Source organism: Rhinolophus ferrumequinum, chromosome 5, assembly GCF_004115265.2.
Source record: "Rhinolophus ferrumequinum isolate MPI-CBG mRhiFer1 chromosome 5, mRhiFer1_v1.p, whole genome shotgun sequence".
NCBI classification, from domain to species: domain Eukaryota; kingdom Metazoa; phylum Chordata; class Mammalia; order Chiroptera; family Rhinolophidae; genus Rhinolophus; species Rhinolophus ferrumequinum.
The window spans coordinates 38,248,562-38,272,805 of record NC_046288.1 but is presented as its reverse complement, the minus strand read 5'-3'; the positions used below and the strand labels follow the sequence as shown (position 1 = coordinate 38,272,805).

Genomic DNA, 24,244 nt, shown 5'->3' with positions numbered 1-24,244 from the left:
TCCCGTGACTATATATCCCTATATATTTGACATTCCATATTATAGTTGACATTCAATATTATTCTACTTCAGCTCTTCAGGTGTACAGCACGTTGGTCAGGCATCTACATAGAGCACGTCTATGACGTGATCCCCCTGATAAATCCAGTGCCCATCTGGCACCACACATGATCTTTATAACATTGTTGATGACAAGGGGGCTTTTAAGCAGCAATATAGTCTGCTCTTTTAGAAAATGTACTGAATTGCTAGGACTGCCTCACCAAAGTACCGCAGACTTTGTTGGGCGGCTTAAACAACAGAAATTCCTTATCTCACAGTTCTGGAGTCTGGAAGTCCAAACTCAGCAGGGCAGGGCTCCTTCTTTCTGAGGGACCTGAGGGAGAATCTGTTCTGTGCCTCTTTTCTAGCTCCTGGTAGTTTGTCTGCAGCCTGGCGTTCCTTGGCTTGCAGCTGCATGACCCCATCTCTGCTTTCATGTTCAGGTGGTATTCTCCTCCAGTGTATGTCTTCTTTTTTTTTTAATACTAAGTAATTTATTGTATGCTGCTACCAGTGTATATAAAATAATTTCCCTTATGAAATAGAAATTCATGAAAATTCAGAGAGGTAGATGTTAAGGATTGACAAAAGCAGAAGTTTGTATATAGTATGGCACATGTTATAGGCAGAAACTTTTCGGACAGGCGTCAGATGTAACGCTCCTTTCAGTTTTCACTGGTTCATGAAAAGTGGTTTAGAAAACCTCCAAAGATTCGTTTCACTACAAAAAGGAACAGACTTTCTGGGGTCGGAAGGGATTTGTACTTGAAGATACTCCAGTCAGCAGAGAGTCATGTTGAGATTTCTGCAGACAGAATTGTTTCAAATCTGCAGCTGCCTGGGAAACCTTCACGTGGTTGAGCCCCCAGCTGTTGAACCACTTTCCTCATAGCGGTGACGCTGGAGGAACCAGACACGCGCACGCGAGAGCCTGGCAGGTTAGTTGGTTTGTAGGTCGGCGGGGCCAGACGGCGGGGCAGCGAGGCGAGGCTGTGCGTGTCTCTTTACATGGCATTCTTTTATAAGAACCCCAGTCATACTGGGGTAGGGGCCCACCCTATGAGGTAACTTCACTTTCCTCGTCTCTAAAGCTTGGGGGAATGAAAGCACTTCTTTTATAATCTCCCGTAAAGCAGTGGTTTCCAAACCCGAAGACTATCAGAACCCCCTTTTTCTGACATGCCAATGTTTGGGCCTCATCTCTGATGATTCTGATTCGTTAACTCTGTCTTGAGGCCTGGGAAGCAGTTTTAAAAAGGTGCTCCTGAGGTGCTGGGGGACAGAGATGGTAGGGAGACATGTTACTGCACACCTACCTGATAAAATTTGTATCATATGATGGTATACATTATTTTAAAATAGTAAACCAAGTCTAAATGAAATAAATGTAAATTTTAAGTGATTTGTAAGATTGTAGTTTGGGAACCAGTGATGTGGGAACCTCATGGCAGTAAGCGCTTTAAAACATCTATGGTTATGAATTATATATTGTATTTAAATTCATTTTTATAAAAACAAAGATTTGCATTTGTTTTCTCCCTATTTCATTTACTCATTAGTTTTGGTATATCTGTAGTATGAAATGGCTTCCCAGGAATGGAATTTGAATTTATGACATTCCATCTCTAACAAATAAGAATTGGAGAACTGCAAAAACTCTCAGCATGAACACTGCATTCAAATTCCTGCAGTAGGAAACTTGACTCAGCTTTTAACACAGCTTCTAGCAGCCTAAGGCGTGTCCCTGGGAAACTCCTGCCCCCTACTGAGTTACTGTCTAGAAAAGCTCAGGGTTGTCCAAAGAATTTACTGTTTGTTCTAACAATCCCTGATGATAGGCCCCTGACTTCTCTTTCCTAGAGCATTTCCTTAAAAAAGACCTGTAAATCCTTCCTCCGTCCCTTTGAGATGTTTGTGTATTTCCTACAACTTAGGAATGTCTTTCTTTAGAATCTGAAGGCCATTCCTTTGAAATAATCATTGGGAAGGATAGGCCTCTATGTCCCAGTCTCTGTGGGAGGGTAGAAACCTAACTTCAGATAATTTCAAACTAGCAGACACAGCTGGCCTGGTCATGTGTACACTCACCAACCTTTTGTAATTTTTCACTTCCCTGGCTTTAATTGAGCCACCCTCCCTACGCTGTCCTTCTCCCTTTAAAGCACCCAGTGAGCTCTGCACAAATTAGAATGCAACTCAACTCTTTCCACTGTTACTGAATAAAATCTATTATCACTGTTTTAATTAATGTCTGTCTGGCTTTGTTTATCTCTGATACCTTGACCTTAAGTTAGAAGTCAAAGGTTAAATGTAAATCATGAATTAAAACAACTAGTGTTACTAATGTAAAATAGTGTAGGTTCTGACGAAGGCTGATTTGTCCAGGCCTACTTAAGCTCCCCAGGGATTGCACTTAAAGTCTTAACTCCCTTGGTAGATCTAAGTTCTGACCAGCTTTCCTAGCATTTCCGAGGATTTTCCAAAGCCTGATATATTTCCCGTGTATAAGGCAATTTCTCTCTCAGTCACCTCTTTATTCTTTTTGGCTTAGTGGAAAGGGCATGGCGCTGGGAGTCAGGACCCCAGAGTTTCTGTTCTGACTATGCTTTAAATTAGTATTTACAGTTCATTGCAGCATCATTAGTCAAGATATAGAAATATCCTAAATGTCCATCAAAGGAAGAATGGATAAAGAAAATGTGAGCTACCTACACACACACACACACAGAGGAATATTATTCAGCCTTAAAAAAGAAGGAAATTCTGCCATTTGTGACAACATGGATGAAACTGGAGAACATTATGGTAAGTAAAGTAAGCCCGATATAGAAAGATGAATACTGTAATGATCTATATAGTTGAACTCATAGAAGCACAGAGTAGAATGGTGACTGACAAGGGTTGGGGAGTGGAGAAAATGGGAAGATGTTAGTCAAAGGGTATAAATATAGTTATGCAAGGTGAATAAGTTCTGGAGATCTAATGTGCAACATGGTGACCATAGTTAATAATACTGTATTGTATACTTGACATTTCCATAGAAAGTAGATTTGAAGTATTCTCAACACACACACACACACAAAGGTAACTATGTGGGATGATGGACATTTTAACTAGCTTGATTGTGATGATCATTGCACAATGCATTCATACATCAGAACATCAAGTTATATACTATAAATATATACAATTATACATTGCTACTTGTCAATCATACCCCCAATAAAGCTGAAAAAGAAGCCAAAAAAATTTGATGGATCTAAATAAATATTGAGTATATAAAATAATATTTTAAAAATTACTACTTACAAACTTGGATGGTTTAATTAATTGCTCTGGGCTTCAGTTTCTGTGTCAGTAAAATGAGAAGAATTGACCAAATGATGTCTAAGATTCCCTTTGACTCATATTGTTTGATGCCTGCAACAAGGAGAAATGTTTAGTAAATCTATTTTTAGCATAAAATAAATAAGTTCAAAGGCTTCAGAACAAACCACCCCCAAATATGCTGCTTTGGCACATCAATTATTTTGAGCTGAAGACATTTGAAGAACAGCAGAGACAGGAAGAGCATTCTGACTTCCCTCTTTCTACCAAAAAGTAGGTAATAAAATTTCCCATGAGAAAGATGCCCTCCCTGTACCAGGAAGAGAACCAACTTTTAGTTCTATTGACTTTTCTCTATTGTTTTTCTGTTTTCTATTTCATTTATCTGTACTCTAATCTTTATGATTTCCTTCTTTCTACCAGCTTTGGGTTTAACACATTCTTCTTTCTCTAGTTCCCTAAATTATAAAGTTAGGTTGTTGATTTCAGATCTTTCTTGGTTTGTTTGTTTGTTTGTTTGTTTGTTTGTAATGGAACTGTTTATAGCTATAAACTTCCTCCTTAGCACCACTTTCAATGTGTCCCATAAGTTTTGTTATGTTGTGTTTTCATTTTCATTCATCTCTAAGTGATTTCCTTTGTGATTTCTTCTTTGATCCATTGGTTGTTTAAAAGTATGTCGTTTAATTTCTACAATTTTGTGAATTTTTCCTGCTTTCCTTGTTACTGATTGCTAACTGCATACCACTGTGGTTAGCGAAGATACTTTGCATGATATCTATCTTTTTGAAATCTACTGAGACTTAATTGTAGCCTAACGTATGGCCTATCCTGGAAAATATCCCATGTGAACTTGAGAATGTATATTCTGTTGTTATTGGGTAGAGGGTTGTGTATGTCTGTTAGATCTAGTTGATTTATTGTGTTAAGCCCTGTATTTCCTTACTTATATTCTGTCTAATTGTTTCATCTGTTATTGTGAGTGGGGTATTGAAGTCTCCAACTATTACTGTAGAACTGTCTATTTCTCCCTTCAATTCTGTCAGTTTTTGTTTCATGTATTTTAATGGTCTGTCATTAGGTGTGTAAATGTTTATAATTGTTATATCTTCTTGCTGTGTTGAACATTTTATTAATATATGAGGCCCTTTGTCTCTTATAACCTTTTTTAGAATTAAAGTCTATTTTGGCTGATTTTTGTACAGCTACCTCTGCTCTCTTTTGTTTACTATTTGCATGTACTATCTTTTTCCATCCTGGCTCCTGTAAACTGTGTGCAAGCTACTCCAAGCACATCTGGCTGCCACTGGGCTAGATACAGGGATGGGTAGCTGCTACTGTACTAAGAGCTGAAATTGACTGAAATTAACTCCAGATAGATAGTGTCAGAACTGAATTGAATTGTAGAACACCCAGCTGGTATCAGAGAATTGCTTGATATGTGGAAAACCCACACGTCTGGTGACAGAAGTATTGTGTAGTAACAATATAAAAGGAGAAACACATAAGAAGAGAGTATTTTGTCTATATATGTAAATATTATGGGCTGAATTGTGTCCTTCAAATTCGTATGTTAAATTCCTAACCTCCAGTACGTCAGAATGTGACTATATTTAGAGAGTGGTAATTGAAGTTAATCTAATATGACTGGTGTCCTTATAAGAAGAAGAAACTAGAACACAGATACACAGATGAAGGACAATGTAAAGAAATAGGAAGAAGACAGCCATTTTAAGCCAAGGAGAGAGGCCTCAGAAAAAAAACAATTCTGCTGATACCTTGATCTTGGACTTCTAGCCTCTAGAATGGTGAGAAATAAATTTCTATTGGTATTTTGTTATGTCAGCCTTAGCAAACTAATACAGCTAGAGAGCATCTTCCCACAAGAGAATGTGTTTGAGCTTAAGAAATGTATTTAAGACCTGAAATGTTTCATTCTAGTGTGTTCTAAGGCTGACTTCTATTAGTGTCTCGTCTTACATCTCCTGGTGGTATGTGAAGGAAGGCTGTGTCTGGTAATGTTCCTTTTGGAAATGTATTTCATACCTGTTGAGCATTTACTGTGAAAACGATATTTTGAAAATACTTGACAATATTAGAATGTACCAAAGAGGAATCTGTCATAATAGGTATCAAAGCTTCATGAGCCTTCCTATAAAAATTTCCCGGGAAATTTCCATGGGAGTTTATGGGGACTTTGAGGTCGAGACTGTGTTATCGTTACACTGGGGGAGAACTGGAGGTGAAGGGAGATTATGCTTTTTAGAAAATTTAGACTTTTTAATTTTATAATAAATAATCTCATTTTATCTTCTGAGAACTTCGGGAATGATATGGACAGTGACATTTCTGATTCATGAAATCATCTTGCAGAGTTCCTTGAGTATTTCACGTGTAAAATGCGGGTTTGTTTGTTTTTTTACATGGATCATATTAAAGGGATTCCTGAGGTCGGAAAAACAAAATCCATACTTTTTTTAAAGTAAAATTTAGAGCATGACAAGGAAAAGTTTGAATCTGACCAGAAAATTTACAAATTAGTATTCAAACATATTCAAAGCTTTGCAATTTGGGTAACTGAGGGAAATCTATTTGTAAATTTTTAAAGTACTTCTTGAAGTAGAGATTCCAGAGTTGCTTTATTTTTCAGGTTTTTCTGAGTTATATACTAATTATAGATAGATAAGGCAAAGTAAAAATGGGTAAAATTCTTTTCATCAGTGCTTCAGTATTATTTGAACCAATTTGTCCCTATCATTGTGGGTTATTCTACGCAGCATTTAGTTGTCCTGTTTCTTAAGTTTCCTTTCATCTAGAATAGTTCCTCAGTCTCTATGTTTCATGACATTGACATTCATGGAGTACAGGGCAGTTATTTTATGAAATGACCATTGGTTTGAGTTTGTCTGATGTTTCCTCATGAGAAAATTCAGCTTATGCAAGAATATCACCGAACTAATGTTGTGGTCTTCTCAGAGCACTATATCAGGAGGAATCTGATGGCCACTTGTTTCTTCACTGGTGACGTTAACCTTCATTATATGGTTAAGGTGGTGTTTATAAAGTTATTTTTCCTCCTGTCATTCATAAATATCTTTTGGGGAGATACTTGGAGACTACATAAATAGCCTGTTACTAAAACTTTACACACTAGTTTTAGCATCCATTGCCTGTATTGATTATTATTGATAATAATGATAGTTACCGAAAGAGATTTTCTAATTTCATGATTTCTTCTACATTTATTAGTTGATATTCTACTGTAAGGAAGAATTTTGTCTTACCCCATTTATTCATTTATTCATGCATTTATATCAGTATGGACTCAAAGATTCTTATTTTATTCAATGGGACAAAATCCATTACTACTGTTATTTATTTGATACTTAGATTGCCTAAGATTTGGTCAGTATCAGCCCCTTCCATGTCAAGTTGATACGTTTACATCATTCTTTGAACCCATCTTTACTTTCTGGCACCGAAAAATTATTTCTAAAAAGTCTTCTTAAAACAATTCTGTTGTTTGTATGGATCCGCTATTCAGGCTTTTGGTAATCAATCTCTGTTATGGTTCCATTCAGCCAATGGCATTAGTCCACTAGTCTTAATTAGTAATTGCCTCCTATTCAAGAATAATGGTTATTATCATAAAACAGGGAAGTCTTCCTAAACATGATACCTTAGACAGAAAGATTAAGGACATGAATAAAAGTTTTAAATATAAAGTTTTAAAGCTTCTGTATTAAAAATAATTGCCTTAAACACAATTAAAAGTTAAAAACAATCTATGAGGAAAAAATCACTTTACTATTTGACAGACAAAAGGTTAACACTTTTAATATATACTTTTAAATCAATAAGACATAAAAAGGAGAAAATACATAAATTGAGGTAATTCACAAGAGAATAAATACAAATGACCAAAAAATATCTCAGCTACATTAACAAGCAAAGTAGTACCAATTACATCAAATGAAATTATCCCAGAGAAAATTTGTGATCCATAAAATTGGCAAAGATTCTGTTTAATGACATTTCATTTTTTCAAGGCACACATTTCTTATGGAATTGTAAATTAGAACAGCTTTACTATAGGACAATTAGATGATATAAATTAAAAGCCTTGGTAGTTTTGGTTTTATGGTAGGTTTTAGATAGAGGATATGTCCCCTAGTCAGATATAAAATCTATTCCCTTAAAGCATTCAGATAAAGGAGACACAACCTCTTCACCTAAAGCCTGTTTAAACATTACAAATTTCATTCAAACTTTTACCTTAATTCTATTATCAATTCTTACACATTTCTATGGTCACCCAAACAGGTGTTGGTACAGTGCGTGGGGCTCCTCTGTCAAGGAATCTCAGAAACTTCTCTTCTTTATCCTCTTAACATTTTACCCACTCCTGTGCATTAGGTTTTGGGTCCTCACCCAGGGAACCAGGGCCCTTTTGTCAGTGCTTTATCTCGATTAATCTCACTATTGCTCTAGACCAGGGGTGTCCAAACTTTTTTCAACGTTTTTCACCAAGGGCCATATGCGGTAAAATACACAAACAGCCGGGCCACTCACTCGAGGTGAAGTACGTATTGCCTCACCTGGTTTGTTTAAGTAAACTAAATATATTTTGGGAATTTGCTGCGGGCCAATTAACAATGGATTGCTAATCACAATTGGTCCGTTGGGCCGCAGTTTTGACACCCCTGCGACAATCCCAGGTTAGATTTTTTCATTGTATTCTTTACTTTACAGTTTTTAAAATTCCTCCAAACTGGGGTCAATAAAGTAGGACTTGTTTGGGGCATTTTAAGGTTGGAGGATGAGTAAGGGGCCATTGGCCCTCCCAAACTTTGACAGTGCTGTATCAAGACCATTTTTAATCCCATCAATATTTATTTTATTCATCACTTAAACTAGGCTAAGCTACGAAGTTTCGAAAGTTGGGTGTATTAAATGCATTTTCACCCTAACATATTTTCAACGGTTTTATCTGTATGTAACTCCATCGTTAATTCGAGGAGCATCTGCAGTCTGATATTTTGCTGTCTTTCAATCATTTAAAAACCATAGCTTTGCATATCGTGTATGGGTAATTGTCAAGCTCGGGTTTTCCCACTCTTACCATTTATATCCAGTGATCCAACACAGTATGGTTATACCTTTCATTAAACTGTTAGAACAATGTTTAAAATCTATGTATTCTTTAAATTAATCTGAATCCTTAATTTTCTAAAAGCAAACACTCAAAGAAACCCAACTCCTCTCCTGCTCCCCCCACCACCATGGAATATCGCTGGAGAGTTCTAGAAGAGAATCGCTGAAACTGCTATAACTAGTATGCTAGTAGTTTCAATGGGTAAAAGACAGCAGCATCCAGTTTGAAAACCATATTACAATGTCACTAAGCCATATTTCTGTCAGCAATGTTCATTTTTGAGTTTTGCACTTATGCTACTGATCCCTTAGTAGCAGCTGGCCATCAAAACGCGCTCCTTCCCCTCCGCAGAAGTGCCCAACACGGAGTGTAATTTAGAGCCAAGTGGTCAGGGAAGTCAGGGAGGCAACGGGAAAACCAAGCCGCGAGACACACGGCCAGCCCCGGCCGCCACAGCCACCTAGAAGGGCCCATCCTAACAGAGAGGTCCAGTACCTCCGCGGCCTATGAGCTGGCGCGGGCCCCGCCTCCTCGCTCGGGCCCGCCTCCTCGCTCGGGCCCCGCCTCCTCGCTCGGGCCCGCCTCCTCGCTCGGCCCCGCCTCCTCGCTCGGGCCCGCCTCCTCGCTCGGCCCCGCCTCCTCGCTCGGCCCCGCCTCCTCGCTCGGCCCCGCCTCCTCGCTCGGCCCCGCCTCCTCGCTCGGCCCCGCCTTTGCCGGTGAAAGCTTGGGATCCTGCACGTCCCGCCCCGCCCCCTCGTGCGTCGCAGCGGCGGCTAAAGTATGGAGGGCGAGAGTACGTCGGCGGTGCTCTCGGGCTTTGTGCTGGGCGCGCTGTCCTTCCAGCACCTCAATACGGACTCGGACACGGTGAGCCGAGGGGCGGGGCGGGATCCGGCTTCGCCTTGAAGGAGGCCCCGCGTCGGTTACCTCCCCGCCGCAGCTGCCCGGGGGGCCCCGCCTGCGAGCTCCGCGCCGTAGCGCCGGCCTCAGCCCTTCGGGCTCTGCCTCCTCAAGCTCCTGGACGGCAAGAGATGTGCCTCCCGCCCGCTAAATCTTTTCCAGGATTAGCCCAGCCTCTTCTGACCAGTGTTTATTTACGTGTCCCTACCCGGCTATCCCACTCTCCCCCATTTCTTTCAACAGTCCCCCTTTTTTTCTGGTTCAACTTGACTGTGAAAGGATGGAAAGTTCACCCAGCGTTCTCCCGCTATCGCTATAAAGTTAGCGAGTTAACTTTCCGTTTTTCTTAACTACCGACAGACGTTTTCAAAGACAACTGAATTTTTTATACAGACCAGCTACCGTGCATGTTTGTTGAAATGGTGGGGTGTGAGGGAATAAGAGATGTTGCATCCAGTGGCTATTTTCTGGGAAATCTTTGTGAATGAAAAAGCTTAATTTGGTCTCAGATATCTGACTTTTGTTTGCGTTGGTATTAAATTGTACGGTCTCACCTAGTCCCTTTTCTGATGCTTTCAGTTATAATTTCCCTCAAATATTAGATACTTAAATGCTTATTTCATATTAATTGCCTAGGTTTAAAACCTATGGATGAAGTAGTGAAATAGTTTTTTAAATACAGTGCCAATTTTATACTTTTATTTTTATGAAATTTTAAAAAACACTGTAAAACTTTGAGCCCAAGTAGTGTCTTAGAGTAAATGCTTAGTAACTTGCTAATATAGTTTAGAGAACACCGTACTGAACAAAGTCGAGTAATTTAACCTTGTAGATTAACACCTAGCAAAGAGCAAATATATGACAATTTAAAATGTTTGTAGCTGTGGAAATTATTTTGCAATGTCTTAGTGTAAATAGAAACAGAATGGGACCTTAAGTCCTGTAGCTTAAAATGTTAGCCCTTGAAAAGTACCTACTTACTGTTAGGCCCTTGTTTCTTAGATCTTTTTTCTAAGGTCTTTAAAGGGTGATTTTCTGAATAGTTTTACTTGCATTGTCCCTGCTTCCTTTCTCAGGGTTTGTCTAGAACACGACAGTGTAGAGTTCTGGATTGTTCCTCCTTGATTCCAATAAAGACATTGTGAAAACATTCCTTTTGTGCTCCTCTTTTAATGAAATGGAAGAAAAATTCTTAATTATAGAGATGACAAGATCTTCATTGTCTGTCAAGCACAATGGGTCTTTAAATGTGCCAAGAGAAATAACTGAATTCTCCACAATTCAAAGAAATCACCACTGTTGTGGCAAAATGCATGTACTTTTAAAAGAATCAGATCTCACAGCTCCCCTTTTGGAAAGCAGGCTCTGATACTGAATTCCAAATCTTTAATATGTTGCACAATTTTTAATCTAAAAACATCGATCATTGTGTCATGTCATAGCTCAGAAGCCTCCACTGGCTCCCAGAAGTACATGTCATTAATTCAGAGTCTTGGCTAGTCACTCAGGATGTTCCATTATTGGTGTTATTCTTACCTGTCTATGATTTTCTTACAAAAGGGAGCCTTTAGTTCCAAGACAAACTGTTCTGCTCCTGGTTCCTCAAGCATCAGGTGCTCATTTCTGGCTTTAAAGCCTCTTATGCTTCCAGGTGTAATAAAATCACAGTGATATTTCCAATCTCTTTTATTCAGTTTTATTTAACTGTTCATTGTTTCCCACCTAACATGGTAGTGCACCTGGTCTTTCTTTTCTGTGCCCCCAGTTGGTAGCACATACTGTATACATTGTAAAATACTTGAAAATTATTGGTTAGTTAAGTGACTAAATGTACTTCTACCAGTGTATTCCATATACTTCCTGCTTCTTTTATCCATAGGAAGGTTTTCTCCTTGGGGAAGTGAAAGGTGAAGCCAAGAATAGCATTACTGATTCCCAAATGGATGATGTTGAAGTTATTTATACAATTGGTGAGTCACTTATTTCTATGTCTCCTATTTTTGATGGTTTATGCTGAAAGGGATCAGTATAAGTTACTTTTAAAATGTTAGAAAAAGAAAATACAAATTTTTTAAAAGCAGATTTTCAAATTCTCAAAATTATGGCCATGGCGTCGTCTAAAGCAGGAAACAGCATGGGACATAAGCAGGTAAGATTATTGTGGGGAAATAAGGATGAAATAGCTACTACATATATTCAAATGGCAGGAAGATGACCCAGCAAAAGGAGAAGCAACCAATAAGAAGGAACCAAAACCAAGAAAAAAAAGATAAAAGTTTGGACAAAAACATTGAATGCTGCAGAAAGTTAGAAGATGAGAACTGAAAAAACTTAGTGATTACATAATTTAAAAATCTTATGTAATTTCTGGAGTGTATGGGGAAAAGACCAGACTGCAAGGGTTTGAGGAATGTGTGGTGAAGCAGCTATAGCTGGTGGCTGCTGTTCTTTCAGTGGGAAAAAAGGAAAAGGGAGCTTTAAAATATAGGGAGTTTTCTGATTAACATATACAGTTCTTTCTATGCATATTTTTACAAAATTAGTGGTGTACTTTATTAAAATTTGGCATCATGACATATTGTAATATGACCATTTTCCCACGTCAAATAATCCTCTAAATATCCATTTTTACTACTGCATTGTATTCTTTATGGCTTTACTTAATCTTATGGCTCTCTGTAATTTTAGCTGTCCTTTAAGTAAATCATAATCAGATTTATTTCCAATATTTCATTATATAAGTTATACTACAGTGAACATCCTTGTATGTAAATATTTTTCTACATCTATTACAGAAATTTTCCTGGGAATGGTATTACAATGTCAAAGGGTATGAACATTTTTAAGGTTTTGATCTGTAGGGCAAATTGCTTTCCAGAAAGATTATATCAGTTTATACTCACACTATTTATATGCCATTTTTTGTTTGCCACTTTAAAATGTTAAAAATGAAAGTACATGTGTATGTGTATATATATATAAATGTATATCTGTATATACATTTATGTATATAAATTACGTATATACATAAATGTATATATATACATTTACATACGTATAAATGTAAGATATATGTGTAAATATGTAAACTCACTGATTAGTCTCCTGTTGCAACCCCTTTTGGTTTCATGAGTATTATTTTTACTCATTTACGATGTCTAAAGAGGATGATTGATCACTCTTCTATTTAGATGTATTTCTATTGACAAGAGAATAAAAGTCACCTCTTAAAAGATGTTGGGGATTTTTTTCTTGATAGTCTGTAGTTAACATTGACAAATCCTTTGTGAAACTACTTGGAATAACAAGATGATCCAATTAACAGTTCTTTAAATCAACTGAGTGACATTAGAGCACCACCTTTTTAGAATTCAATGAAAATATAGCAACTTTGAATATATCTTTTGTGTTGTCTTTATTAGACCTTTAGAAAGAATATAGCATTCTAGTTAAGAGTGAGGATCTGGGTTTGACTAATGGCCCTACGGCTGGCTTGGGGATAGCCACTTATTCTCTGTGCCTGTTACCTCATCATTAAAATGGAAGGAATGATAACATCTGTCTCATAGGTTTGTTGTGAGGATTAAATGAGATTATGGTAAAGTACTTCCTGGCATGAAGTGCTCAATGTTATTCAAATGGCAATTAATGTAATCATAACTAAAAATTCTTTTCTTCCAGACATTCAGAAATATATTCCATGCTATCAGCTTTTCAGGTGAGTAGTAGAGCAAGTAAATGATCCACTGTGAAAATTATTCTCTGTAAGTGAAGTAACTTTTAAAACTAACAAAATATCTTAGTTACATGATGGTACTGATTAAAATGAAAAGACTGTTCTTTAAATATATGAAAATTCATTTGTTCGTTTTAACTCTGTCTAATAATTCTTTCTTTGTAAATATGTACTTGCTTCAGTTGATCTCCACAGCCTTTCCCAGGTACCAGTTATCTTGAGGATTGTTTTCCTTCTCACACCCACTCACCTCGTTGCGTACTATAAACTCAGTGACACATTCTCATACATCCGTAGCAGCTCTTTTTCCTACCCTTTATTCCAGCTTATCATCTGTTTCCTCACTTACCATATTTTTTAATGTTACCTTTTGCCTATTAACTGGTTAGATTCTTTAACCTGCTTCCTATTGCTTTTCTAGGATGAAAATTTGTGCTCTTAGTCCTACAGATAGTTGTGCTCTTAGTCCTACAGATAGTAGTAGTACTGTTAGCGCTAATATAAGCTTTGCTATTTTAAAAAACTTTTTATTGAGGTATTTAAAAACTATTTATTATTACATACATACAGAAAAGTACACAAATACATGAAGTTTCATAAGTAAACACCTGTAACCACAACATGGTGGTTTTAATGAAATAGCTTTATGATTTATATAAATTGTACAGGAAAAGTCAGATTATCGTATAGTCACATTGTATGTACACATCACTAAGGTTGTGTAAGTTGCAGTGGAGCAAATGGTTAGGGTGAGAAATATCTGTGGTAAGGGATGATAGAAATAAAGGTTGTGTAGTCTTAAACTGCTGTACCAAGAAGAGGTACAGCTCCTACAATGCCTGTATACAATGGACATACAAAATAGTTGTTGATGATTAAGGGATTCTTGGTGGAGACTCATAAAAAGTACTTCCTTGAAGGGACTCTGAACGAGCAAAGGATTAAGAGAAAGTCAGAAAAAAAAAAAAGTGATTCAATGTCTTCTGGTAACTACCTTAAATAATTAGACCAATTTCATAGAGTCTTAAAGCTGAGGAAAGATCTGATCCAGTGATGAGAAACCCATGCCTCAGCGTTTTACCTTTATAAAATTAAGGGGTTGGGAGGTGGTCATAAGGAGAACCACCTGAAATGGCTCTCTTTCAGAAAGTTTTTTACACACTTCATTTTCCCTTAACAACAAAATAATAGGCTGAAAAATTTCATGATGTAACCAATGCCACAGACCTGGTTAATGGTAGAGCTAAAGCTTAGAAGAATCAGGATTTCTTGTGTTCTAATCCAATAGCATATCACATTGTTTTTTCTTTGTTTTAAATAACATAGGTGAACATGTTAAAAACAGAGTCTTGTAATACCATACTTCTTGGAGTCCGAGCTGGATAAGTTTTAATATCCAGTTTTATGTTCTAATACAGAGGGTGACAAAGTATAGCCCCGTGGCCGGTTTTTATGTGGCACATAGCACTCTATCTATGAATAGTTAATATAATTTTTAAGGGTTGTAAAAAAAAAAAATAGGAATATGCAACAGAGACTATGTGTCCAGGAAAGACTAAAATATTTACTTTCTGGCCCTTTGCAGAAAAAGTTTGCCAACCCTACTCTAATATATTGCTTCTCAGTTTTCCACAAAAATACACTGGCTTACCTTAGGAAGTTCCTGGAAAACAGTCCATTGAAGCCTAAAACTTAAAGCCACTTAAAAAAATGCAATTTAACATGAATTCTATTGCATAACATATCTACTTTTATATTAAAATGCCCCCTCTTCCCAGAAACCTCATGTTTATCTCAGTTAATGTTAAAGGAGGAAAACATTGCTTGTAATCCTTATTATTGGAAGAGAAAAAAGGGGCAGTAAACACTTTAGAATCCTTTTGAATTATCTTTTCATTCTCCCTAAGTCTTTTGACATTCCAACTACAGAACAAAGACCACTAAACTAAATCAATACCTATTTCTTGCTCCCCCACCCCCTGCACACAAAAAACCCCAAACCAACCAACTCCTAAAACACTTCTCTTCATGTAATGCAAGTATGGCTTTTGGATAAATTGTTTTTATTATTATGCTTCATTTCATATATTATTTTGTATGTAGCAATATATTTTTTTAAAGTTTTACTAAGTAAATTGTGAATGAATTGTGAACTGGCTATGTACCTGTATTTTAATGAGTAGTTTGTTTTAGGTTTTGAAAAAATGTGATGCCTAAACTTATCTCTTGAAGCTTCTTCACTCCTTTTCCTTTTTCACTGCTTATGGACCTCATATTTCTGCCACTCTTAACTCTGTTAATTTGAGAACTTTCTCTATTTATTTTAGAACTTCATCTGACAGGCAAGTAGGTATACAAGTTTTGGTTGGGTAGTTGGGTTAGTGACTAAAATTAAAGGTGCTGATAAAATCCTTCATATTTTAGCTTATTTGAAATGCCTTTAATTTTGGCTTTTACAGCTTTTACAATTCTTCTGGTGAGTTAAATGAGCAAGCACTGAAGAAAATACTATCAAGTGTCAAAAAGGTATTATTCCCTGATTAACTTTGTCTTTTATTTTCTTGGTATTATAAGTATTACTTTCAGTTCCTAAAAATATATTTTGACAGAACTTTTAAGCAGCATTTATCCTATAAAGCAGAGGAGGAAAGGCTTTTCTTTCCAGAAATTCAAAGGGGTTACTCTGAAAGCAAATTAGTCATTAGAAGTATTAATCTCGTTCTCATCCTTCCTTTGACTGTCCTAATTGATCTCTTCGTCTTCTACAGTCCCACCAGACCCTTTCCCAGACCCATTTATTCTAGCACTTAGTCCCTGACTGTTTTTACATAGCCAGTTACAAGTTTTTATAGTGCAGGGACGGTGTCCTATACCAATATCTAATTTGGATTCTCCATAGCATACTTGCTGTTTAGTTTAAATTTGTTGAATGATCAAAATAGATTTTTTTTTCTTCCCAAAATACAAAATATTTTCTGGGTATTTTTTTTCCTCGTAAAACTTTTTGATCTCTGAGTTGACAAGTGAATTCAGTAAATGAATTTTCTTTCAAAAAATCCTTTGTTGAAAATGCTTGAGCTTTTCCCCTAATTATATTTGGGTATTTTAAAATGTACCTGCAAAATGTTTTGGTTTTAAAAAGAAGTAATTTTAATTTCCTCAAATTAAATGAGCAAATACAAAACTTACTTGCTGAAACCGTCACAGACAGATCTTTAAGCATAGTTGTTTTTCTCTTTTTCATACTTACTAAGTTTTCAGCAAATAAGGTTTATTTTTCCAGTTTAAAAAGTAAAGGTTTAGTAATACTAACAACACATTTGGTTAGCATGTTAACAGTTTACAAAACCCTTGCACATAATCTTATTCAATATTGAAACCAACTCTGGGGGTTAAGTGATACTCCCATATAAATATCAATTTGAAAGGTATTGGGTTCAGCTTACTTATTTTCAAACCAAGTATCCATGCAGGAAATTAACTTGTTTTCATTGATATTTTCTTCATTTAAATTTTTACTAAAGATTAAGATTTTAAGATAGCAAATGTCATAAAGAAACTAAAGTTAGTTAAAAATCTTTTTCTCTAATCTATACTGAATAAAATTGTACCCCTGTAACTGAATAGAAAATAATTTAACTACAAGTCAGTTTTCATACTTTATAAAAATGTAAAATATACATTTAAGTGTATGCTTTGTTTACATATGCCTAAAATCTTGCTAAATACTAAGAAAGCCATTTTTTTAAGGCTGTCAATTTTATTGACAGTAAAACAATAATTATAACCATTAAGGTATACACCTGACATTTTTTCTGCATTTTCTTTCAGGATGTGGTTGGTTGGTATAAATTCCGACGTCATTCAGACCAGATCATGACATTTAGAGAGAGACTGCTTCACAAAAACTTACAGAAACATCTTTCAAGCCAGGAACTTGTATTTCTGCTGTTAACACCGAGTATAACAACAGAAAGCTGCTCTACTCATCGGCTGGAGCATGCCTTATATAAACCTCAGAAAGGGTAAATATTGGCCAGGCACTGGCTATCTTCAGCTAATAGAAAAATTATACCCAGTATTTTTATAGTATTTTTTGCAGCTTATCAAGTATTTTCATATATTATTGCATTAGATTGTCATATCAATGCTCTGAAGTCTGTCTTACCATCTGTTCTTGATTGATGGGAAAATGAAAGTCAGATAAGGAAATTAGAAGCCCAGTATGGAATGTTGACTTGTTTCTGTCACTGAGAGTTTTCTATTATTTACCATAAGGTGGAAAAAAATGTGTGCTTTAGATTATTAGTTGCTAATGGATATAATGTAGAACTTAAGCCTGGGTATTTGAACAGCTTTTCTATAACCTCTGCAAGGAAGCAAGGTAGTTCTTAATGATCTACCAACATGAGTTAACAGGACTCCCCAAAGTTTGTATCAACATTTTCACGGAATATGAGAATTAAGTTAAAAGAGTACCAACTAAGGTTAATTTTATTATTTATGGAAGATAGGATAAATTTCAACAGGCTTATTTTTATATGTGCCAATCAGTTAAAATAGCCATTAAAGTTTTTTTTTTCCCCACATAATTATCTTACACGATGTACATTTCACAACTTTTAAAAGCTATTTTCCTCAAGTCAGTAAATTCTATCTTGGGTAAGTAGTAAGGAATGGGTTTTTTTTTTTCATCTTGTAAGGGAAAGGTAGTCTATACTAATAAGTAGATGCTAATTTTTCACTTTATTCTAAGTCCATGTTTTCACATTTTATTTCTTCAGACTTTTTCATAGGATACCTTTAGTGGTGGCCAATCTGGGCATGTCTGAACAACTGGGTTATAAAACTGTATCAGGTTCCTGTATGTCCGCTGGTTTTAGCCGAGCAGTAAAAACACACAGGTGAGATTCCTCAGTTGCTTCCCCATTAAACTTAATCCTACTCATTTTTTGAAATTAATTTTTTTGTTATACAACAGAATAAAAAGGAAAATTGACTAATGACCATGTCACTCAAATAAACCAGACTGTTTCTACTATCTCCATTTTTCCTTCTAGCACTTGTCCATTTATAAAAAGTAAAAAGGGGGTTGTTGCATATCCTGCATATTAACGTATTTTATAAGAATAAGTAGCTAGCCTCAAAATGATTTTCTAAGGCAGCAGTTCAGATTAAAGCCATGAAATTCACTGGATATTAAATAAAGACTCACGCATACTATAAGCTGCTAATCTTTTTGTGGTCGTTAAGGGAATAATATCAGAAATAACATTGGTTCTACAGGATACTTACTAGCGTGTGAACCTTATGAGAAAAGGGACTAGTTTATTTAGTTTTGTGTTCCCATAATACTTAACAGTGTCTTACAGAAATTTAATACCACATTTCATTGATTCCAAGATGCAGTTTTAAATTGATCTCAAATTGGGATGTTTTACAAACCATGCCTTAGCATTCTTTCATGGTATATAAAATAATATTGCCTCTTTCAATCAATGATGACTTAAAATCAATAAAATATGACGTATGATTCTTCTGTTGCTCAACCACAAAGGAGTTTTTCATCGTATCATTAAATGAGTTCTGTATACTTGCCTGAGGAAATTGTAATTTTTTACAGCCCTGAATTTTTTGAAGAAGATGGATCTTTAAAGGAGGTACACAAGATTAATGAGATGTATGCTTCTTTACAAGAGGAGTTAAAGGTAAGGTAACTTATCCAACACTTAAAGACCACTTCCAGAGTTCATACCAAATTGATCACTGAAATTTTTTAGGGATAAAATATGATTAGATTTATATTTTAGTTTATTTTAGCTTCAGTAACAAGACTTCAATCTCAGTGGCCTGTAAATACAAGTTTAGTCTCACATTATATCTTTGCTGCAGCTCTGCTGCTGTTCTACATGTCATCTTCATTCTAGGATCCAGACTGAAGGAGCAGCCCTTATATGGGATACGCTCTTCTCACAACAAAGGGAAAAAAGAACAAGAAAGCTAATGAAAATTCACAATAGCCCCTAAATCTGCTGAGCTGGCATGTCACTTCCACTCATATTTCACTGGCCAAAGGACATCACATGACATTAGGCAAGGATATGTAATCCTTTTACAAGATGAAAAGAGAAGCAAATATTTTGGAACAAAACAATCTACCACAGTACCCAGTTCTATCTTACTGGGGAAGGTCAGGTCCATTGAGAAGTAGACATCAAGATAAGGATTAGACAAGTAAGAGATTAGGCCTGAGAAGGATAAAGGGGAAGGAGCACCTGAAAAAGGAGACAGGAAAGGGAAGACGATTGGATATGTAGGAAATGCTTTAGACTGCAGGGCCAGAAAAGTTTCAGCCAGACTGATGGTAAGTCTTGTAGCAAAGCTGTCCAATAGAAATGGACTTGTAATAACAACCTCCAGTGTGCTCATTGACTAAGAGCAGCCTAGGGGAAGCCTGGCCCTACGCTTCCCCAAAAGTGGACCCCAGAAGACGGCAGCTGGGGCTGTCAGTCAACTGTGCTTCCTTCCTTCAAATGGGGATCTGAGTAGTGTATGCCTATGGTCACCATACTCATCAGTGTAGCACACTAAGAGAAATGAGGTTAATAGTTTTTACACGCTACTTATACAAATACAGGCATTTTAGAAAATAAAACATCCAGAAACCCACCATTGTAACATAACCATTTGCACTTTGCCATATTCTCCAGTTTTTCCCTAATGTTTATGTCCTTTTACATAGTTGACAGTGATGGGGGCATATAAATTTGTGCCATGATTTTTATTTGATATAATCATTAAACATATTTCATGTTGTTACATATTCTTTTGTTCTTTTTAACAGCAGTGTATATCACAGAGTAGTACATTAGAACTCTTATTTTAAAAGTACCAACTTGGGCTAAAATACAAAATGTAGAGGTATGTTACAGGAACTGTCAGCAGAAGGCAGCTAAGCTCCAGGAAGGAATTGGAACCAGGAGCTGAAGTGCCATCAGAATTCTTTTTTCCTTGTGTCTGCATATTGGTTTCCTTCATAGTATCTATAGATCTTTGTTTATTCATCCACTGGCCAATGAGAGAATGGTCAGCCTACAGCTCGTGCATTTAGATCTCTTCTATTCAAGAGCTTCGGGTTTGCCAGTTTGCTATGTAGTATGCCTGCTTCGGTCAGCTAAGGTGAAGTTGGTGAAGGGATTACTGGTGAACTCTTATGACAGAGTGAACAATAGAAATGGCTGAGCAGACATCCTAAAAAGTATCCACTATAACTGGCTATAACAACCTACCATGTTTCCCCGAAAATAACACCTAGCCAGACAATCAGCTCTAAGGTGTCTTTTGGAGCAAAAATGAGTATAAGACCCAACCGGGTCTTATACTCATTTTTGCTCCAAAATATTAATTTATGCTCGAAAAGATGCATTAGAGCTGCTTGTCCAGCTAGGTCTTATTTTTGGGGAAACACAATATTACCCTATAATTGGATAGTTACTTTTGATTTGATATTCTAAGAAACGTCATCCTATATAAATAGTTTTGATACATACCCAAAGTGAAATCACTGAGTCAAAGGGTGTTAGTACTTCAAACTGGACACATGAGGCTAGTCTGCTTTTCAAAAGTAGTTTCTTTTATAGGAATTAAATGAAATTCCTGTATGAAAATTCTTTCATAACAGTAAAATGTCACTTTTTTTTAATGTTCAATGTTTGCAGTAACTATGCACCTCTCAAAATAGTACAGTATTCTTTGTTTCAAAGTGAGTTAAATATTTATTTCTCTGTGTTATCAAGGAAATAACTGGTATGATAAAGCTATGTATAATGTGCAGTTAATATATCTGGAAAGCATTTCATAACCTATAAAGCACCATACAGGTGCTTGTTGAATTCCTCCAAAAATAGCAAAATTGAAATTTTTATAAAGGCAATATTTGATATTATGTACCATGAAGAATTTTATATTATTTGTGAACCTAGACTGTATTGTAGTACACAACTTGGAATTTTATCTATGCCCTTAAATTATTTTATTTTGCAGAGTATATGCAAAAAAGTAGAACACAGTGAGCAAGCAGTAGAGAAACTACTAAAGGATGTAAACAGATTAAAACAAGAAATTAAAAAAAGAAAACATGCACAGATTCAAGCAGCACGTAAGTAAAAATTCATACATCACTACTTTCTTTGCTTAAAAAATTGATTTGAATTACAGATGAGCAATCTGCACTAGCTGATGAATTTGTCCACTTTAAGATTAAAAGTAATTGTTTTATTAATACTCTTAAATCCCACTGAACAAAGAACATGGTACTATTATAGCTATACTATATTGTTGATATTAAAGAATATAACTTTTAATTTTCTCAGAATGTTGTGGTGTATGAGTTGGAATTTGGGATTATGCATGTCATTTTTCTCACTTTGGATAATTTGTTAAAATTGTTAGTGTTTTTGACTCAACTTTACTAATAGATTATAAAAGCTTTGTTGAACAAATATTGTATGTTGAACTGTTATTTTATTTTGTTTAGGAGAGAAGAATGTCCAAAAAGATCCTCAGGAGAACATTTTTCTTTGCCAAGCTTTACAGACCTTTTTTCCAGACTGTGAATTTCTTCATTCATGTGTTATCTCCTTGAAAAACAGGCATATTTCTAAAAGTAGGTGTAATACCAACCACCACCTCAATGTGGTAGACAACCTGACTTTAATGATAGAATACACTGACATTCCTGAAGCTAATCCAGCTAGTAGTGCACTGCAGATGCTGAAGCGTAAAGCTTTAGATACAGATGACAGGTGGCAATTCAAGAAGTCACGGCTGTTAGAGACACAAAACAAGCCATCTAAAACAGATAGTGATAGTAGTAACCAAGAAAAAGCATCCACGAGCAGCCCAGAAACAGATGAAGAGATTGAAACAATGAAGGGTTCTGGTGAATATCCACAGTCTCCTACATTTTGATCCTTTTAGCCCCAAAGATTTTTGATTCGCTGAAGGGTAAAAACCATTGTTTTTGCTATGTTCAGCCTATATAAAAAAGTTCTAGTACATTTATTTTATAAAGTACTTTTAAACATATTATATGCTTTTATTTTAAAACCAAAACCTTTTTTTGCTCCTTTTACTAAACTGTTGATGGAAAAGCTTAACTAGATATTTTAAACGTGTACAGCATTCTTTAGAATTGGGAGAGACTAGCCTTATTTTCACACAAGAAAGAAGTCTAAAGTTAGCATGAAAATGTATTTAATTTTTTCTGAGTCATTACAATTCCTACTCCTTAAGTTATGATAAGTAGTATATTATGGCTAGGGTTGCCAGATAAAATGCTAAACATCATAAATCTCCCACTCCCAAACTTACTCAGTTGTCCTAACCACACCTAATTTAACAACTAATTTTTTAAAGCTATTTTTGTTATCATTCCAAAGCATTTAGTTTTTATTGCAACAGGAACTTTCTTTTTAATGATTATTCTTCATCAATACAATAACAAATACAACTAACAGGTTAGGGTACAAAATAGCTGACAATGCAGAACTCAACAGGTAGGAGAGTCATGGGCTTCAGTACAATTTTTAGGAAGGATGTAAAACCCATTTAATCCAGTGAGTTGGTTAAGTGGAGGTTGGCTAAAAGAGCTTTTGCTGTATTTCTTGTATTTGTCTTTTCTATAAGAGAATTTTCCATGAAGTGTACACATCACATGAAACCTTCATGTTTCACTCACTGGATGAAATGCTGAACACACACTTTGACCACTGCTCTTCCATCTGTTATTTCCTAAGTGATAGAGCAAATTCATAGCCAGCATCAAACTATCATCTGTGTGTTAACATGCATTAGTTACACAATGGGGTGCATATGAATCCCACATAATACCAGGGATGATTTGTGCAAATAATGAGTTTCTGCTGGGATTTTTACTAGTTACCTAAGAAGCACTGTGGTATTCCAAAGAGTAGAAGGAAATAGGTTGTCAGCCTAAACCCTAATTTTCAAATAACCACAAACATCACCAGAGCACACAGAACTTACTACATAATGACTAAATGAAACCAACAAACGAAAACTGGGTACACAGGCTAAACTGGGAATGGCAGAAGCAATAAGCAGCCAACATATGCAAGTGTCTTCTCTACATAACAGCTTGAGATTTTTCAAAGATGCTTACCTACTTACTCAAACTGAAGTCATGCCTTCTATACAAAGTTCAATTTGCTAAAATGCTATAGAGGTACAAAAATATTTAGCTCATACTTTAGCATAATGATCCATCTCCTTTGAAGAAATCAATACTAAACTTTCAGTTATAGGAAGCTTGTTCAGCTTATTAGTACACAGCTGAACTTCCATGATTGAGTTTGATGCCCAACTTTCAGGTATTCAATAAAAAGGAGGACAAGAGTCCTTATAGGACATTTCCCCCAGTTTCCATCTTTTGGCAGTTTTATCACTGGAGTAAGATAAGATGACATAATAGATTGCCTATGGATCAGTTTATTTAAAGTATATTACCAGTTTCAGGACAGATTAGGTCCTGTGACAGCACCACTCTCCATCCAATGTAACATTTCTACAAAGGGAAGATCCACAATCCTAGCCAGGAATACCTTATTTGCTAGTTAGAAAATCTCCCTGAGCAGTTTCAAGTCCACAGCCTGTCTCGTGGATTTTTACATTATACAAACATTCCACTTTCCTGCATCCATGTCCCTAAAATACCATTTATAGAACAGTCTGGACCTAAAGTTAAATCCCAATACAAGTCACCCCATATTTTATATCCCACTATCAGAGGTCTATTATTGTATGACCTATTAGTGGACCAGATGTAAGTGACAATCCTACAGTACCAATTTTTAAATTCATCTATGTAAAATGTAATGAGTGTCAACATTTCAAATAATAGTTTTAGTTCATGAACATTCAGTGGTATGAATAAGAAACACTACTTTTTCACTCCTGAAACACTCTTCATAAGATTTCATATTAATTAAAAACTTTATGGTTTGATAATATTTAGTCTATTAATTTTCTCAAGGTTGTTAAATCTTATAATTTGAGTCACCAAC

General features: G+C 35.9%; 1 protein-coding gene and 1 pseudogene across 2 annotated transcripts; one reads left to right on the top strand and one right to left on the bottom strand.

Annotated features, from left to right (window-relative positions):
* Positions 1 to 739: 739 nt before the first annotated feature.
* Positions 740 to 6,658, bottom strand: LOC117022088 (guanine nucleotide-binding protein G(I)/G(S)/G(O) subunit gamma-5-like; annotated as a pseudogene).
* A 2,602-nt stretch (positions 6,659 to 9,260) lies between these two features.
* ABRAXAS1 (abraxas 1, BRCA1 A complex subunit) lies at positions 9,261 to 24,235 on the top strand. Of its 2 annotated transcripts, none has more exons than XM_033105970.1 (9): positions 9,261 to 9,391; positions 11,304 to 11,394; positions 13,106 to 13,142; positions 15,620 to 15,686; positions 16,992 to 17,185; positions 17,945 to 18,064; positions 18,784 to 18,868; positions 21,204 to 21,318; positions 21,697 to 24,235. In XM_033105970.1, exons 1-9 carry the CDS (start codon positions 9,305 to 9,307, stop codon positions 22,128 to 22,130), a joined length of 1,230 nt encoding a protein of 409 aa, XP_032961861.1. In that variant the 5' UTR covers positions 9,261 to 9,304; the 3' UTR covers positions 22,131 to 24,235. The 2 variants fall into 2 exon arrangements, with proteins under 2 accessions (XP_032961861.1, XP_032961862.1); XM_033105971.1 differs by having other exon boundaries at positions 9,267 to 9,391; positions 11,308 to 11,394.
* The last annotated feature ends 9 nt before the right edge of the window (positions 24,236 to 24,244 follow it).

Bases quoted from the DNA above. Each gene is read 5' to 3' on its own strand.
- ABRAXAS1 (XM_033105970.1), top strand. From the start codon at position 9,305: ATGGAGGGCGAGAGTACGTCGGCGGTGCTCTCGGGCTTTGTGCTGGGC. The intron at 11,395-13,105 runs GTGAGTCACTTA...CTTTTCTTCCAG, and splicing joins TGAAGTTATTTATACAATTG to ACATTCAGAAATATATTCCA. The intron at 18,869-21,203 runs GTAAGGTAACTT...TTTATTTTGCAG, and splicing joins CTTTACAAGAGGAGTTAAAG to AGTATATGCAAAAAAGTAGA.